The sequence below is a fragment of the Pieris rapae genome, chromosome 11 (genome assembly GCF_905147795.1).
Source record: "Pieris rapae chromosome 11, ilPieRapa1.1, whole genome shotgun sequence".
NCBI lineage: Eukaryota > Metazoa > Arthropoda > Insecta > Lepidoptera > Pieridae > Pieris > Pieris rapae.
In genome coordinates, this window is record NC_059519.1 from 4,963,066 (window position 1) to 4,982,673 (window position 19,608).

The 19,608-nt window shown below is 31.2% G+C and overlaps 1 protein-coding gene across 1 annotated transcript in view; it reads right to left on the reverse strand.

The window, feature by feature from the left end:
* Window positions 1–3,722: 3,722 nt before the first annotated feature.
* The window catches only part of LOC110998948 (dopamine receptor 1), a 59,379-nt gene continuing 43,493 nt past the window's right edge, over window positions 3,723–19,608 (reverse strand). The window contains exons 2-8 of the mRNA XM_045630114.1: window positions 14,568–14,708; window positions 11,162–11,249; window positions 9,171–9,351; window positions 7,775–7,903; window positions 6,476–6,724; window positions 5,483–5,730; window positions 3,723–4,067 (exon numbers count right to left, since the gene is read on the reverse strand). Of these exons, the coding sequence (XP_045486070.1) occupies window positions 3,760–4,067; window positions 5,483–5,730; window positions 6,476–6,724; window positions 7,775–7,903; window positions 9,171–9,351; window positions 11,162–11,249; window positions 14,568–14,597 (1,233 nt within the window). The 5' untranslated portion in view covers window positions 14,598–14,708 and the 3' untranslated portion in view covers window positions 3,723–3,759. The remainder of the gene's footprint in view (window positions 4,068–5,482; window positions 5,731–6,475; window positions 6,725–7,774; window positions 7,904–9,170; window positions 9,352–11,161; window positions 11,250–14,567; window positions 14,709–19,608) is intronic.

Sequence of the window (19,608 nt, forward strand, 5' to 3'; positions counted from 1 at the left end):
CGTCACATTAAAGCACTTCAGAATTTATTTTTACTCGCGAAATAAATTTAATATTATTGTTGTAAAAGTTTTAATCGTTTTATAAAGTTGGTTGGTAACTTTAATAGTTTTGAATGCATTGCAGTGACTCTTGAATTACTTCAATCAGAACGAAAGGAAAATAAAGACTAAATTTAATTTTGTGTTGCAATTTATATTAAAATATTAATAAATAGATTTTTATAATAATCTGGCAGAATATAACACAGGGAAAATTGAAATATATTATTCAAGGGGAGGAGTTTTTTTAGTAACCGACATGAAACCGACAAAATTTCGGTTTCATGCCGATAAAAGTAACTACACGTGTGGCTATCATTAAAAATATATTTTTTACGTTTCTGAGCGTGCTTCGTGATATTGTCAGTGCACCATGATAAATTTAAAAATGAAAGTACATATTCACAAGGATCTTAATGTGGATACAGCCTTAAATATGGCGAAACGGTTTGCTTTTGCTCACTTAAACAGGCTACATAACCATGTGAATGCTGAGACAATCTAACTTCTTAATACAATAGAAAAAAAGACACCTAAAGAGAACTAAATGTTTTAAGTTAATAAACTTACTATAGTAAATAAAAGTGCAAGTGCGGTATCTCGAACACACGAACATAATGCCAAAACATTATAAAACACTAAAACTGTTAATGACTTACTTTAAGCTATTCACTAGTATTGTAGAAAATAAATGCTATAATATTAGTGTAGAGGCTAGATAGTAATTTATGTAAAGTCGCACTCTCTCTTTTGAACTTTATTGTAGTATATTTAATAGTTAATGATGAGTTTCATCAAAAATAATGTGAAATCTATATTTTTATTACAAGACGTATTTTTATGTATCGTACAGAAAATTGAAATACTTTTTAAAATACAGTGTTGCTATTATCTGAACTTTTTAATATGGCATGGATTGTGCGAATTTTTAAAAATATATTACAATCTTCCAATTTTTATGCAAACAAACGATTTATTTAAGACATAATATAGAACAATGATTTAGTGTAACTGAAGTTTCAATAGACCGAAATTCTATGCAAGAATTTATGCTCCTCACGTTACCTGCCATTCATACTTTTCATCGCACAACTGCAACGTTTTAACATTTTGAAAGCTTTATCATTTCCGCCGACCTATTCTTTGTTTTAAAAATGTTTTAAATATTAAACGAATATTTAGTTTAAATATGAAACCCTCGTAATTTAGAAAATATACTTTTCTGCGTCTCTTAACAATTGTTAAATAAATAAAATACTTTTATTATGAAACATAAGATAGACAGGTATCACTAATTCCACGTCATTAAATTTTAACCATCCCTAATCATCGGCAAAGAAGACAGAGGGCTGAGCCAAAAAGCCGGCATAAAAAAACTCTCGGTACTCTTTTAAAAAAGCAAATCATCAAACAATGTTGTGCATTGGAATTTGACATTACCTGTACAAGCTCCAACTTCGACGCCAGGACCTGATAAGAAAGTACTTTGCGGTGGGTCACACACTAACACCGAACTTGTATGGGAATAGTCAAGTGAGCAAACGTTTCACCCATAGTTTTTTTTTCTGAGGCATATATGCAGTAAGTTATGTATGCTCGCGATATAGTAACAATTTTCTCGAATATATAAACGATTTGAATAATAGATGAACCAATATAATTCGTCTTTGGTTAGTTAATTCATCGTCATTTACACTTAAACTATTTATATATAGACGATAGAATTAATAACAGAAAAAATAATACATTGATTTCTTCTTAACATAAGTATAGTACATTTTATACACAAATTATAATATTCTTAGCGCTTTTCCCCCTTTATTATATCTATAAATAATTAATTGTATGATTAATAATGCACTTATTATGCTAATCTATAACCTAATACACTTTTAGTTCTTATGGCCTACGAGTTTACGCTTGTGTAAAACAAAGGATATTTACTTAGATACACTTTCGACGATACTAAGAAAGATTACGGCACATTTTAAAACCTGAAACAAGCAAGCTAGAAGAACACTTTTATGGCAAAAACGTTCTATATGGCGAGCAAGGTTCGGAATAAATGGTTTATATAATTATACTGAGAATATCTGTCTGTTTAAGTGTTTAGTCGATCTGATGTTTTTGGGTGATTTATTTGTCCTTTTAAAATAATTTTATATTCGCAAATTATAATGATTTGTCATTTAATGGTTATTTTAAACTGCATCCTTTTTTCAAGACGCAGCTTAATTTATTCATATTATCTACTACATAATAAACGATTAGTAAGTCAATTAAATCTCGTCATTGATAAAATATCCTATATTGCTTAGTTTCTTCTTACTTAACCTTAAATAGATAGCTTAAGTAATATTATTATTTTTAAAGAAACTCGATTCACTAGGCAGTAGCTGAGGATATTTATTATAAGAATAGTTTCAATATCAAATATCAAATTCTCGCACAAAATAAATCAAAATCGTATGAGGTGTGAAATAGTCAAAACTATATTTTTTAACCACCTCCATTACAAGGGTTCGTACACAATGTTGTTTTGACATTATTCTACTATTCATATCATTAAAATGTATTTTGAATGTTGACAGGATAACGTGATTGCTCACGGTAAATCCCTGGAGTCCGAAGGCCCAATAAATAATCGTCATTAATACGTACTGAAGTCAAATTTAGATTAAATTCGATCAATTAGTACTGTTATCACAACATTCAATATTCAAAACACCATTTACTGGTTGGTTACTGATGGTTAATGATGGTTAATAATATATTATTTTACTACAAACATATAGATAACAATGTTTGCTCTTTCTGTAATAACGAGATCGCAGATATGAACCATATCTTTTTTAAATGCCAAAACCAAATATTCATTTTTAATAGACTACTATTGGCAAGTGAAATAAATAATGGAAGTTAGTGGTCTCTCCCGCCACCAGTTGTGTGATTTGCTAAAGAATAATACGTGTTATAGTGCATTATATAAGTATGTTAAAAATACCGTGGGAAAGATTTAAGAAAACAAGTGGAACATTATAATAACATGTGAATTAGTGACCAAAAATAAGACTTGGCTTAAAGGTCTCGTTATCAGGCCATAAAATTATTTAAAAAAAATCCACTTCAAACATAGATATGGATTTTATTTCAATTGAACTGTGGAAATGGTTACTAACAATTATATTAAAATTATATAAACTCAGAGTTTAGCGTGAAGTCGGCTACAACAAAATTACAACGGAGATTTACTAAACGTATCTTAATATAATATTTCATAAATACGGAATGTTTCAGGTAATTATTTTGTATTCATAGTTATGCGCAATGAAGTTAATTAAATAAATTATTAATACAATTTACAAATATATAAGTTATTTACAAAAGTATCACAGGAAATTTTAAATACTAATGATAATGAATAGGGATATTTTAAGTATACTTAAATAGTCTTTGGTAGTAGTAGATAAAAATTTAATATAGTAACAACACATCTGCACACACAATATAAACATGATTTATTTGATAGAAGCTAGTATTCAACTATATACAGTTACTTTAGAGTACTTTTCCTAGCTTTATCCATACTATGATATTTCATTATATAAGTTAGATTAGATTAAAAATTACCCGGTAACTTTTACCGGTTTTTCGTTATCTGTGAAATTATACTACATCACTTTTATCGAGTAGCCCATTATTACTACTCCCATCTTCTTGTCAAATGTGGTATTCTCGTAGGGGCTTGACTGACTCCGCAGAAGATCTAGGTGTTGGGTCGACCCCAGAAAGTCCCAGAGAACCACTGCGTCTGACGACGAGTGTCTTAGTTCCATAGTCTGTGACGAAGTTGTCATTTCTCGTTGGTGTGTTGGCGCGAACCGTTTGATAGCCACAACATGGCGGATATCTTGAGGTTAGGATCTTTTTAAAGGCCTCCCGGAATTCTGTATTGAATATTGAGTAGATGATTGGGTTGAATGCTGAATTGGAGTACCCGAGCCACGTTAGAATTTTAAAAGCGAGATCTGTAACAAATATAGTAAGCAATATATATCAATAAGTATTGCAGCTAATGGAACTGAAGTACTTGATTTAGATTTATTTTTTCATATTTTATTTTACGTTTGTATGTAATTTTATAAATAACAGATTATAATAACTTAAACTAATAATAACGGGATCATGGTTGCACATTGAATCATAAACCCGGAGTGATATTTTTAGTCTGAATATTTAGTTCAGAGAAATAACTTAGGTTAATTTTTTTTGCGTCACCCCTAAAAATATCGATGTTTCTTCGTGATCTCTAACTGTAAGAGGTACATCCAACTCATTTTATATTTTAAAATTGGTACTACATTTGTAATCTATCAATACTGTAAAATATAAATGAAGTCTAAGGGCAAATCCAACAAATGCCGTTTTTAGATCCCAACTTTCTCCATTTTGAAATAAGAAAATTTACCCAAACAACCCTTTCAAAAGGCATTAGGAGGCCCAACAAACCTCAAAGGTCCAATTGTACAATCGAAAAGTTTGGGTAGATTGATCAAATATTTTAGAATTGAGGAAACTCAGGTACTAATGCTAATGGGATTTTTGTGTGATTGACCTAAATACCGATCACGTAATTAGAACGTAATACGCCTTCATCCCTTAGTTTTCTCATTCTGGTAAAGTTTGTATGCGTAAGCGATAGTTTTTCATCATTCTGAACGACTAGGCGTTAAAGTGCTTTTTTATAGTCAAAGACACGATTTTGTGCCAAAACTATTGATATCGCTGTGTAAACTAAATTCATATTTTATACCCAATATGTACTGCTACTGACCATTGAAAGATTTTTATATAAAATAAGTATTTCAATGTATCATAAATAAGTTTAGGAATAAATTTCCATAATGTTATGTTAAATAGAAAACGTGTCGTAAAACTTAAAAATGAATAATATTCCGTGTCATTAACGATAAAACTTCCGCCTGTCTGCCTCGTCATTAATCACCTGGCGCAGGAAAATATAATGTCACTTACAAGCAACAATACAATTTTGTGAACAGAATTCCACAAACATAATAAGCCTAATAATTTATTAGTCAATCATGTTTTTTATATCGGTAGCCTTCTTATACATATAAATGTGTTTGTATATTGAAATCAAAGTATGTTTCAGTACATTAGGTAATTTTGTAAACAATTTTACTCTCGATTTCAGTAATATTTCGATTTTGTAAAACAAATTTAAATTTTATTAAGAACTGTATCCTTATGGATCTTAATATTGTTTTCATATAATATGAAAAGAATTTAACGTCGCAATCAGACAGTTTTATTTTGGTCTGTTTCAAGTCTAGAGTGCTCAAAATGTTTTGAGTTTATTCGTTACAAATATACAAGGTAACAAATCTTCACACTTTATATTAGTAAATAAAAAGAGAATTACCTGGTATGCAAGTCTTGCAGAACGCAGCAACGATATTAACACAGAAGAAGGGAACCCAGCAGAGTAGAAACACTCCCATAATGATACCAACGGTGATGGCTGCCTTATGATCAGACACGTGGTATGGGGAAGAATGTACGTGTGTATGTACCCGGGTACGGACGGACTTCGTCCGGTTATCCGGTAGCTGAACCGTACGAGTAACCGCCCGGATTGATTTCACGTGCTTTTGGGCGTAGCAGTATAATCTGAAACAGTTGGCATGTTTAGATCCGTACATTTTACCTTTCAAATTAATATCTATAAATTATTAATTAGTAATGAACGCAATATGCTTAAGATCAATTTGTACAACTTTAATAATTATAAATAGAGCTTTGCAATATACAAATGTTTAATTGGTAACAAAAATCTTTAAAATATGTAAAACATTCTAACATTACGGCATTCGATTAATTCAGAAATGACAGAATTTATGGCTGACGCCCAGTTTCGTGTTGTTTTCAACTGACACTAATGTTAGTAAAATGTCATATCATTTTAAGTCGAAACTATTAAATATATTGGGGCAGGTATCATGTTTAAGCAACTGAAGCCTGACAAAGAAAATAAAAATATTCCACGCCGTGAAAACAATATCAATCAATTAGAAAAGGCAACAATCTTTAGACATGTTGAATTTTGTCATTGTCGTTCTCTGTCGGCTGACAAATGATATCTCATTTATTAATATAATTTAATAAAATAAAATAAAATAAATTTTGAAAACCATTAAAAGCCTGTCAATAAAAGTAATTTATAATGTGATAATATTTATCCGAAAGATAATAAAAGCAATCTATGAAATCTAATTATCAATCATGCCAATTATACTAGTATATACTAGTGTTGTTTTAATCATAGTTGAGTTGTCGCCACCACAGTAGGTTATTGATTTGATCTGTCAGCCAGTCAGTCAGTTAAATTTACAAATTGCGAATAAATTAATCTCACCTGCAGTATATACTAATCATCACGATGCACGGCAGGATAAAAGATATACAGCTTGACACCACAGCGTAGGTGGGTGTTAGAACCAGGGCACACGTGGGGTATTGTGGGGGGCTCTCAGTTGTTGTCACAGTCTCATCAGGCGGTCTATGCAATCCCAAGGAGATGGGAAGGAAGCTGACCATCACCGCTAGCAACCATATTAGAACGATGGTGATGATTGCCACTTTACGGGTTACCCAACGGCCATATCTAAAACACGGTTTACACGTTTTTATGTCAAAATATATCAAAATCCTTTTTATTATATTTTATATACGATACGTCACTGAGCCTTTATGGACCATGATTTCATCTTTAATATTAATGTTGATGAAATAATTTTATACAGCTGTAAACTTCTTATGTGTAGATGATTGCAGAATTATTAGATATAATACTAAACTACTTATAATGATTACTTTTATTTATATAATATGCTGGGGACCACTTTATGATAACTGTTATTTTAATTAAATAACTTTAATATAAAGTTTCATGTATATTACATAGTTTTATTTAATAATGATTTAACATTGAAATTGATTGCAGTTCTACACCAATAAATAAGAGAAGTTTTCGTATGTCGTTCAGAAACTATAAATCGTCTACACCTGCGAAGGCAACTTTCATTAAGAATCGACATCTGCTCGATATTTGAAAATTGTAGTTGAGAAGAGAATCATTTATTTTATATTAAAAAAATTGATAATTTTTGTCAATAGGAGTTGTTACTGTGTTTGTTAAGATTTGGGGTAAGTAAAAAGCGTATCAATTGTTGGCCGGCAACGCACTCGCGAGCCTTCTGGCATTGAGAGTGTCCATGGGCGGCGGGGCGGTATCACTTAACATCAGGTGAGCCTCCAGCCCGTTTGCTCTATAAAAACTTTATGTTTTTTTGTTCAATAAAACAAAATACCTACTGAACAGATTAGATAGTTTGGAAAGAAATGTATCCATAACAAAAGACATTCAGAGTAGTAATTGCATGACGATTAATAGAAAATAAATATTTATTATTTAATGTCCGAACAACGAATGAAGGGCATTGAAGCGTGAATAAGCATAGCAATTTACCAGTTCGTTACAATGTAAGTCTTTACTAACTAATGTTACTGTTAATGACTATAAGTACCTACGACTGTGACAAATAATACAACTGCAACTCATGGATTTAAGCATTCATAATATTTCTTAGATTTTTATTAGATAAATGTTCAAGTTAAAACTAGGTGAACGTTTGATATCTTATCTATTACTTACCTCAAAGGGTCTTTAATATGAATATATCTATCAAGTGATATGGCGCAGAGGTTTAGAATCGACGCGGTGGAGCACATGACGTCACACGCCACCCACGTATCACAGAATTGTTCGCCAAATACCCAGTACCTACAAAAAATATATGAAATAATTAATTCAAAACAGAGGTAAGATTCTATAGAATGAGTGCTGGGCTTCCCCAGGAGTAAGCGGTCAGCAAGCCGTGAGTATGCTCGCTACCACAGCCTATGACGCCAGGGCCAAGTCGAGATTTCCAACCTCATCCATGTCACCACACGCGCTGCGTCCACCACCAAAGCCCGTAGAGCTCGCCCCCGTAGTTCTCTAAATCAACAGGGTGCGAACACAAAAACTACCCCCGAAGAGGGCAAATGCCCCAAACGGGCAAAGCTCACCCTCAAGCTTTTTTGACGTGTCTCATTTAATTTACATTATGTCATATTTAATAAGTATCTTATTGAAACAAAAAATATGGACTAATTTGCTCTCCCGAAACGACCAAAATATTAATTTATACTAAAAATATTGATTATAATAATATTAACGTGGACAAGAATGAAATAGGTCTTGCGAATAAATTCCCGGGACCACGGAATTCGTAATGATATTTCGGCAACGGGAGGGCGAAAATAATTGCATTATATCGAGACTAAATATTATATTGCCTCTTCATGTTGCCTACGCTATCATCACATAATATTTAATCAATAAATTATCATTTGATCTTTATTTAATTATTCATTGATCTTTGCCAATGTTCTTTGTAGTATCGGTAGTAAATATCTATTTTTTTTTAATTTGTTTTAATATATTCAGAAGTAATGAGAACATCATAAACATTTGTATATACAACAAAGTCAGTCAGAAAATCAATTGTTTCTTAATCTACATAAAATATTAGAAAGTTGGCTTCAGTGTGCAATTTTAATTCCAGAGATTATAGATTCGAACTGTGTTTCAATGGACTTTCTGTCTATGGGCGCAATTAGCCGTCGCTGCGCCCATAGACAGACATTAGCCTTATAGTAAAGGTCGTGAGGAAACCGGCATGCGTTAGACATAAATAGTCGACGGCGTGATTCAGGCATAGAATGCTAATCATATACTTCATATGAGCCCTCTAGCATCGAGAGTGTCCATGGGCGGCGGTATCACTTAACATCAGGTGAGCCTCCGGCCCGTTTGCCCCCTGTTCTATATAAAAAAAAATTAGAAATACCAAATGATCACGCAAGAGATAGAGAAAACATACCGAAGGTTTGTACCCCTACAGGTTTTTGTTAAATAAATCTAACAAAGTCAAGATGCGTCTAGGAAGAAGCGCAATAAATTTTAAAAATATGAATTATTTGTTTATTATATTATATTTACATACCCAAGCAAGTCGTTTACACCGGCGAATGTCATTACAGCAGCGGCCACCAACATATCAGCGATTGCCAACGAGGCAAGAAATAAGTTCCCAATTCTTCTCAATCCCCGATCGGTGTATATCGCGATGCAAACAAGGATATTCCCCGCCGCACTCACAAATATGAGGAGAGATAGAAATATACCTAGAACAAATAAAACGAAAACAGTATTAATCTGAACTAATTATATGCTTACGCAAAAATTACTTTAAATTTGTGTGTTTAAGTGTGTCCAATAATGAAAAATAGTTCCAGCTTTGATCAAAAGGTGTATTTAAAGTGTAGTTTAGTTAGGACTCCAAAAGGAGGAAACCCTTCATTCCTAAAATCTTTGATGTAAATTGTCAAGATGAAAGAAATACTGTATTACATAGTATGACACTTAGTATGGTATGGTATAGGGCACTTAGATAGACTTCCCATCGATCGATGCACTTTGTGTTAGAGTGAAATAAGGTCATCAACTAGTCTAATCTCGGATGCTAAGCAAGCCATGTGTTAATCATTTAATAATTACTACAATAATCAGCTATATACTTAGTAGATTATGTTGTATTTATGTCTTCTATTTCACCGTGCTGTGAGGTAAAACGTTTGTTTTTTATTAATTCATTAATAATACTGCTTTGAAATCTGACGAGGACCATAATGTAATAGTTGCAAGAACTTACAAAAACTCCGGCGATTTCAAAGACTGACGGAGATTTTATTGCCTGTTCTTCTCTTCCGTTCTATGCCCATATAGAGAAACTGCAGTAAATGTAAATTTAGAAGCTAACGGCTTTAATGACGTACATAAGTGAACATTAAATTACTGCAGGAACTAATGATTTCTAGTTTGATTTCGTTGAATGTTTTATGACCAACCTGAATTGCTTCTCTGGAAATTTGACCCGGTTCTCCCAGATTATACCCCAACAACACCGAGGTGGTCTTATTTGACAAACTTACATTTTATTATAAACTATATATGAATGTTTCTTTGCACCGTGCTTTAAATCGCTTACTATCAATTATTCGGTAAATATTTTTCAGTCCGGTTCACTATTAGTAGACAAAATAGTGACGAGTACTGTTTACTAAGACTTATCATTGTCGTGCTCATGAATATAAAATCTAACCTTTGAAGTTAAACTATTCTGTACTCATAAGCCTTTAACCCACAATAAAATATAATTTCAAAGGAAATCAAATATTACGGGTGCTGTAAAAGGTAGCTGTTATGGTCGATTTATGAAAACTAAGCTTTTGTAGTTTGTAACAATATAATATTGCTGTGTTAATTCCCTTATAAGCTTATATTAGTCCAAATATTAACTACATTAGCAGATCTATTTTAAATTAAGCTGTGTTAAGTTAATATAATCAACAATATTGTTTGTCAATAATACACAAATATTTCAAAGGATTCACAAGGGTTGTATTTATTAACATATTTATTATATTCAATTATTATTATTTTTAGTTATAAAACGCTGCTGCCATTGTCTACATTGCACTATGTTTTTTAATTCGTTTGTTTTTAAACAGTTTCCTAATACAACTAGTATTTGCTACAATGTATACTGCTACACTTTACGCTCTCCTACCTCTCATATATTTATTTATATAGATTTGCTTACATCGCTTCAAGAGTCATGTTTATTATTCATTGAAACATCGCTGTAAAAACTAAATCTCTTTAGTGTTATCTATAAGAGCGTAAACAACTAATACATAATTTACTTGAACATAAATTCACATGCGAATATTATATTATAAGCTGTAATCGGATTATGTGTCTCCTGAGGAATATTATTTTACATCAGCAACCAAATACGCTTAGCCAATCCTGTAAAAAATCAAACACGTTTATTTGTTAATACGACAATGCATCGTGCCTTAGCGCCTGCAAAGCCTTGGCAAGCTGACTTACCTAATTGTTAAGAAGTAAGTTAAAGGAGAAATGACTTACCAACTACTAGTATCGACAGGAGAGTGACTGCATCCGGATCTTCGGCGTCTTCGTATTCTACGTTCGTTTCATTCGTTTCTATCACCGCCTGTAAAGTAATTACGTTAAGTATCTTCAACTTAGTGCGATATATCTTAGCCAAGGAATAAGATTTACATTCTGTTATCCTTTTTATCTTAAATACCAAATTCTTTCTGATTATGCCATAATGATTAAGGATGTATTCGTGTGAAGTCTTAGAGTTTTCCGTATCAACGTTTGCTCGTACTAAGTATGGCAAACCAGCATGTATGAGACTTAAAACAGTATTTGACACAGAATGTACAATTATATCTTGCCCATAAAAGCAAATAAATAAAACAATTAAATGCAGATGTTTATACATCACTAACGAAGTTTTCTCTCTAAAGACCCTTGTTACCGTCATAACATTATTTTAAATAATTCTGTCTGAAAACACTGTTGACTTTACGGACTTGTTTAAAACTTTTCTTCTTGTATAAATTAAAGAAATTACGAAGTGTCGATACTCGGAATCAAGACAGACTTAAAGTTTAAACTCAAACATTATGAAGTCACGAATGCGTCAAAAGTTTTCTTCTTGGATACTTGAAAATGAGACTTTGCTAAACAAATACTTATTAGGATTTTCTCGAGTAAATATTTCATTTATATGAAAATTTCTTGAAGAATTTTCTCCTTGTAATAAGAGACGACAACATCATACTATAATATATTACATTCGTTGATATACTGCTTAACTATTTAGAGTTTTATAGGAAAAAAAAACATATAAAAAATTAAAGGTTGCTGTTGCTAACAATCCAAGATAATATAGATATTGGAAAGTATAGAGAACATTATTATGTTCCTACATTAATATGTCTTTTAAATTTAGAGAAATGAAGCGAGAACAATTAATTGTTCTTCTTTGTATCAAAAATTATGTGCCTTTCTATAATTTGCGTAATATGCTGCAAACAATAACATTAAAAACCAAGAAAGAGTTTTTTTTTGAGTTTGCCGAAAATTCGTTTGCCTAACAATTGTATGTTAAAAAAACAACTTAATCAAACTTCTAGTTTTATAAGCTATAAGAATAAGATGGCTTTATTATTTTATTTTTAATTATTAATACCAAACAATTCGTTTGGAGGTAGTTATGTCCCACTAAGCGTTCATAGAGTTCGAAAGAGAATTCTCATGAAAAATCGCGCGAAATTCTTCAACGCTGAAATAATTCAAGTAGTAAGTAAACAAAGCTTTACCGTTCATTTACAAAAGCTGCACGCTTGAATACCTTAACAACAATCGGCATTGGTTAATTAACTCTCTGTTACACTGAATTCACACTTATTACTTTATGGTAGTGGAGAAAATCGCGTGCACTCTTAATGTAACTAGTATGTTAACTTGTAAATCAGATAGCATACATATTCATTGAGTAGTCTCATTCAGAGCATTGATCAGGCTCGGCTTTTTAAATGGTGCATTCAGAAAATGAAAACATATTAAACTCATATTTAGTCAATCATATAACTGAAATGAAATCAGCATTATGTGAGGCAATTAAAATTATACTTACATACCTACCCTCAATTTAAAAACAAATCAAAAATAATTAAGTCTTAAATATCCATAGCTATTAAAATATAATGCCTTCCATCTCTGGGTACGTAACCTTTCTGGATTGAATTTAGCTGGGTTCGATTTCTGGCAATTAAAATTTTATTAGCGGTGTTACAATGTTTTAAATTAAAGTAAATGTTTGTAACATGCAAACATACAAAAGCAAGTAGCTTTTGCTAAGAGATCAACATATTGGAAGTTGTATTCCAGAAACCGGAAGAGCAACTGCGGAAGCTCCCTAATGAAATTCGAAACAACTTGTCTGACTTACTGAACTTAATCTTTTGTGACATACAAAGGTGCGTACGAATATTCTAATCGTATTCATATACAATTAAATTAAATACTATAATACTACTTATGTTCTCATTGTATAATAGAAATCTTTATGATACATTGCTTGTATCTATAGAAAAGTTATACAAACTATATAATAAACTACTAAATTCTAACTTTAAATCTTTAATATTGACTTTTTTATGTAATAAATAATTAATAAAATAAATTTAATACTTCATAATATTGTGCACATGGATAAACTGTGATGGACCAGATATCTATTTGGTTTGAATAAAAAATTCGCATCTCCATGGAATGTCGTGGAGTGTACGATGGAGGAGGCCTTCATCCAGAAATATACATGAAAAATGGCTAACGTTGAATATGAGAAATTAAAGATTGTTTTTTTTAAGATTTAGCTGACTAAATTAAAATATTATTACTATATATAATGAGTCTACACTTGCGTTGTCTTTTGCCTTCGTACGAGGCTCCGATACCTTAAAACTTCGACGTGTTTTTATTGACTTTTATTTGTAGAAAATATATATATTAACTTTAATACTTAACCCTTCTTGCTAATTTTCTCTTTGTAATCCTAGAGTTACTAGAACTTTCTATACGTACCTGCGGCTCGCATATCTCCTACTTTTGATGGTAGAGTTTTTAGATCATGACACTCTCACAAACTAATTACTAACATCAATGTTGATATATTTTAATAACAATATTGATATATTTTACAAGAATTTTCCTACTTACCGTAATTTCGTGTATCGCTCTCTTAATGAGGTTTAAGTTTCTGTTAAGTTTTAGTTAATTTTGAAATTTGTATGTTCCAATATAATTATTGTGTATGTTAGTGTGTCTAAAATTTGTGAAGACATATTTTAAGCATAGATGTTGTTTTAGGACTTATAAATAAATAATTAATCCCTTTGAAACACGCCGACATGTCAAATTATATATTGAGATTTGAGACTCCGATTGGTGTGGTTAAAACAGCTACTCTGTTTTAACCACAATTTGAGGTCACAGAGCGAAACTGTTTGTGTATTGGACGTGTCCGGAAAAAATTAAGATCAAAATTCTAGAATTTTCGGGAAACTGTACATATATAAAAAATCGTTTTAATCCTTCAACTATTATTATAATTATTAATTGCTAATTACTTGCTGTTATCATAGCAGATGTTCTGATTTATGTGGCCTAGACATGTTAACGTAGGTGGCGTCTTGGATTTGATTCTCGAAACAATAACTAATTCAATCAGACACAGGATGAGATTTATAACTTAGTTGAGGTTGGTTGATTTTATGAATAGTCTAATATTTGAAAATCAAAAGCATGCAAATACAAAGAGCGAACCAATTCTTAAAAGGCCGGCAACGCAATCGCGAGCCCTCTGGCATTGAGAGTGTCCATGGGCGGCCGTATCACTTGACATCAGGTAAGCCTCCTGCCCGTTTGCCGCCTGTTCTATAAAAAAAATACTTACATTAGTCGGAGTTACATAATTGAACTCCATTTTATTCTATTTTATGTTTAGGCATGTCTCAAATCTTTGTATCCACTTTCAACAGGAAACCCTCGACACGCCATATCTGCCACCGTGAGTCCATTTTCTTTGGTCACATTTCTAAAACAGAAAGATATTTTCCACTTAGTCAAATATCACATTAAATTATTTTTAATAAAAACATTCATGGCATAATTAACTGTCTAATAATTCGTGGAATTCTGAAACAATTTGAAAAAAACATTTTATGATATGAATACTTTATTGCGCAGACAACGTTTAGCCTGAACTTCAACAATAGATTTTTTATTAATCACTTAAACGTAAAAATATTATTTTAACTGTATATACAGAGCATTACAATTTCTTTATCATACAGGTTTTATTTTTGTTAACATTTTAATAATGTATTAATATAGGCATTAATTTTCAGGATTCATTTTATGTAATCAGTTCTAAATAGTTTCATGTATGCCGTTAGTACAAGTGAAACCTTCAAGTTAATTATTATTGCACTAAATACTAGAAAACAAAAGACCAACCTTTTTGAATCTTTAAGTAAAACGTCATACGTAAAGTATATAAACATGTAAAGAAAACACTTTTTTACGGATTATAGTTATGTATTATTGTATTTAAACTTATAATTATTTAGAAATAATTTTTAATGTGTAAAAGTTATGTTAATAAAAGACAATACTATATAAATATGTGTTTTTTAAAAATCCCCTCAATTTATATTATGTTCACGATACGGACTAATCTATATTTCCTACCGGCTCAACATAATTATGGATAACGATAAGCCTTATATAGACATTAATAATTCATGAACCTTCGTAATCCTAATATTATAAAAATATTTATGGGCTAACGTATACTAGATTTTTCTTTTGAAAAGGTTTAAGCTATTTATTTGAATATAGCTATTTGCTATATCTTTCGGTTATGTAGTATATTTCTACACAAGTATACTGTGTAATGTACTTTGTTATGTTACTTACTATGTTATTTTGTTACAGCGTTTGAAAGTACATATCGCAGATTCGAAGAGATTGTTATTAACCACCTGGTTGTCACTGTCGTCCGTCGTCTTGATTTTAAAATAAATCAGTGCGCACACCATTCGCAGGCATCAACAACAAGCATCGACAACCGATTCAACAGTCTACCAATAGACTAACACTTCGACATTGCATAACCTGTGAGATGTATATGATATTGTTCGGTGTTGCTGTTTTAATCAAATTAATGACCTCGTGTTCCCGAAATATATAACACACACATTGACACAATGAACTTAAAGAGTTCCCAAATCTTACACATTATAATGCATTTTTCATAATTGATAAACACATTTTATTTTATTTTATATTACGACGACATGTTCGGTTCAGATTTTTACAATTTATTTTATAAAGACGATTCTATTATATACATCACATATAATTTTTATATAATTTCTCAGCTTTTATCATAGAAATTAATGGCTCTCATGCTGGGCTTTTCTGTGTTCTTAAAGAAAATTAATATCTAAAAATAGCCAGTAATGCTTTTATTAATTTGCCGGTATTGTTAATCTTAAACATGTCATGCTCACTAAATCATTGAAGCCCGCTCGTAGATAATTATATAATTTGTACGGTAAAATTGAAAATCCAAAGACATGTATCATCTATTTCGGTAGATAATTAAAGAGGAGATCTTATTCAACCAATGGGTACTTACAAAACCATATATAGTTTTTCGCGTGTAATACATTACGCAGCTGTATTTCTTAGACGTAGATAAATAGGCTATGATTAAATTGTATGGTTTCCCTCTTAAATACACAATTGTCTTAAATTGTGTTTTGAAAGAAATTAGTGTTGTTTTTAAAGCGCTACTTATTCTGGAAAAACGTATTTATGTTAATATTCAGAAAGGCACGTTAATTAATTAATTTAAACGATTCAGGTGGAAGCCTATTTTTGCTCGATTTGAATTTCATTTTCTATTTCGTTTGCTTTACTTTACGTTGGGGCACGCAGATGGTATATAAAAAATATTATACTAATATAATAAACTAAAGTAAAACATCAATTATATATACTGAGTAAAAAACGACATAATTATAGCAATATATATTTAAATAAATTCGCTGGCCATTTTTCCAACACTGGTGAAATGTAAAAAATTTTAGTCCTTCTTGATGTTTTTTTCCAGTTTGAAGACTTATGTTAATTCTTTAGTTTAGAAGCACTTTTAACTGAGCTTTTATAACCTATAATAATTAAACGAGTTTCAAATACACATTTAAAACAATTAGAACGAGTAGTTAATTTAATTATACAAACTAGTTAAGAAATAAACAAAACTTTACCCGTAAGTATGGTTTTGTGTATTTCTTATAACATCAAGTATATTAATTACCAAAACCTGGTAATATTTGAAACTTAACACAAACAATCTAGTATATCTTTCAAACAGCGTTTGTTTATTACTGTCTAATTTTAGTAAACAATTCGGAGCTGTCAAAAACAAACATTATCATATTGACGTTTGAATTTATATTTAATTAAAGTTTGTGCTATAGATGCAAATTTTCCTTCACTACACTGCATTTCTACTAGTCGACACCCAACGAATAAAATATAAAATTCAAATCGATTTGGAACAAGATTGGAGTAGTTGCAAATAAAGTAAATCTCTATACATTTGCTTCGTGAGCGTTTGTTGAACTGAACGTTTTACATGTAGACAAATGGGTATTTCGGGGAATTTAGTCTCGCAAGCTTGCATTCAACGAAAAGACAACAAGTAGTTTTTTTATATACATATATTTAAATAAATATGTTATAGTTCTGCAGCAAAGTTAGCATTTGAAAAAGGAAATGGGTATGTATAGGGTAGTATATTTTCGCCAAGACAGATTTGTTTAGAAGAACTATTTCTGAACCTTATGATTAATTTATAGGTATCATCTTCATGACCGAGATTGAATACTGCTTTAATACCAGGATGTTTCACCAAAAAAACGTAAAATTGTAGTGTGTCTAAAATTAACATGAGTGAAAACACAAGAATTATAATTTCGTTCTAAAATAAAAATAGCTGTTTAACTTATACAATAAATATAGAAAATTACGTATATTATTATTTATAGACGGGAAAGACATATTTAAGATATGAATATATGAATAATGTAAAAAAATATATTAAATAATTATTCTTCCAGTCCAATTAAGATTTTTTAGTTCTTTTGTACTCTTATACAAATAACGTTAACCATAGAGGTATAGAGTATCAGAGTAATAATGCAGGCAACACAGGCTATAGTATCGGCTGTCAAATAGCTCTTACCTATGACAAAGGGTAGCTTACACATAGAATCTGAATGGATTTCGAGAACGTTCAAGTGATGAAGCAATCTTCCACTACCCAACAAAATAATATGGTATCTATACAGAGCAAAAAAACAGCCGTATCAAAATATATACAAACAATAAAGATCTTATAGCTATTAGGTTTTAAAAGCCCGGTAACGCACTCGTGAGCCCTCTGGCATTGAGATGACCATTATGTGGTTTTATAAAAAAAATTGTTTAAGAAACATTTATACAACCATTCCTTATTCGCATAATACGTATAAATAATTTTAGGCAATATTTTTTTTTAATTCATATGAACGACTTAAAAACTTAAAAATAAATGCGGATTTTTCTGCTCTATGTCATGGTATGAATACGTTTGGGAAAATATTCGGAAAAGCGTTCTATACGTTATTCGGGATATGTGAGGTAATAATAATTGTAAGTGTCATCTTCAATAGACATGCGAAAATATTTTTACCACTAAATCTTTATTATGATAATGCTAAAATTAATATTTAAGTGAATGTATAATTTTAATGCCGTCAGAGTGTGATTAACAGTATGGAGGTCATAGGTTCGAATCCCACTCGTGCACTAAGACTTATGGCAATTTATGCATCTAACATTCGCTCGTACGGTGAAAGAAAACATCGTGAGAAAACCAGCGTGTCAATCCAAAAAAGATCTAACGGGCCTATGATCATCTATCTATCAGCCTCTCAGCAAACAATCAAATGATCACGATACATACAGAGATGTAAGGCCCAGTTTTTCTAGAAATAGACATTCGAGGAAAGTCTTAAACATAAAGACATGTTATGTGTTATTTCTTCTCGAATTCCCACTAACTGGCTTTTGCTAATCTGTGCCATCAACAAGCGTCACCGAGACTAGATCGGTGCCTCTATCACTGAATAATGTTTAAATTATTTAACGTAGTAATTTTATGATTTCAAACGTAATCATAGGCACGTCGTGTTTCGTGATCATTTAGAGATCTGTTTCGTAGTCAAGTCAGATATAAAAAGCCGGCAACGCACTCGCGAGCCCTCTGGCATTGAGAGTGTCCATAGGCGGCGGTATCACTTAACATCAGATAAGCCTGCCCGTTTGCCCCCTGTTCTATTAAAAATATATATATTGGCTCGAATTGAAGCACATTCAATAATTTCAGTTTTTATTACTTTTACATTATTCGCTTGGAATTAATTAAAAGACTTCGCAGTAAATAAACGATCAAATTCACATTTAAAACAATTAAAACGAGCAGTTAATTTAATTGAAAACATAATGTCCCAAGTGCGAGTTTTATTGGTTGTTAATATTTATGACTGAAATTAGCTACATTTAAATCCCGGCAATATTAATGACTAGCTTTGTTCACGGTTTTACTTGAAGAAAAACTAATAATAAAATACGTTTATTTTGGAACATAAGATGATCAAGGTATCCCTTATTCCACGTCATTAAATTCGAACCTGTTGGCATCCCTACTCATCGGCAAAGAAGACAGAGGGTGTAGGCCGAGAGAAAAAGCCGGCGTAAAACCTCTCGGTACTCTTTTAAATAAGCAAATCATCAAACAATACTACAATCAACAAATCATCATCTTGTTACCGAGGTTGGTACTTTAATGATATACGAATTTGTAAAATTAGTAATATAGT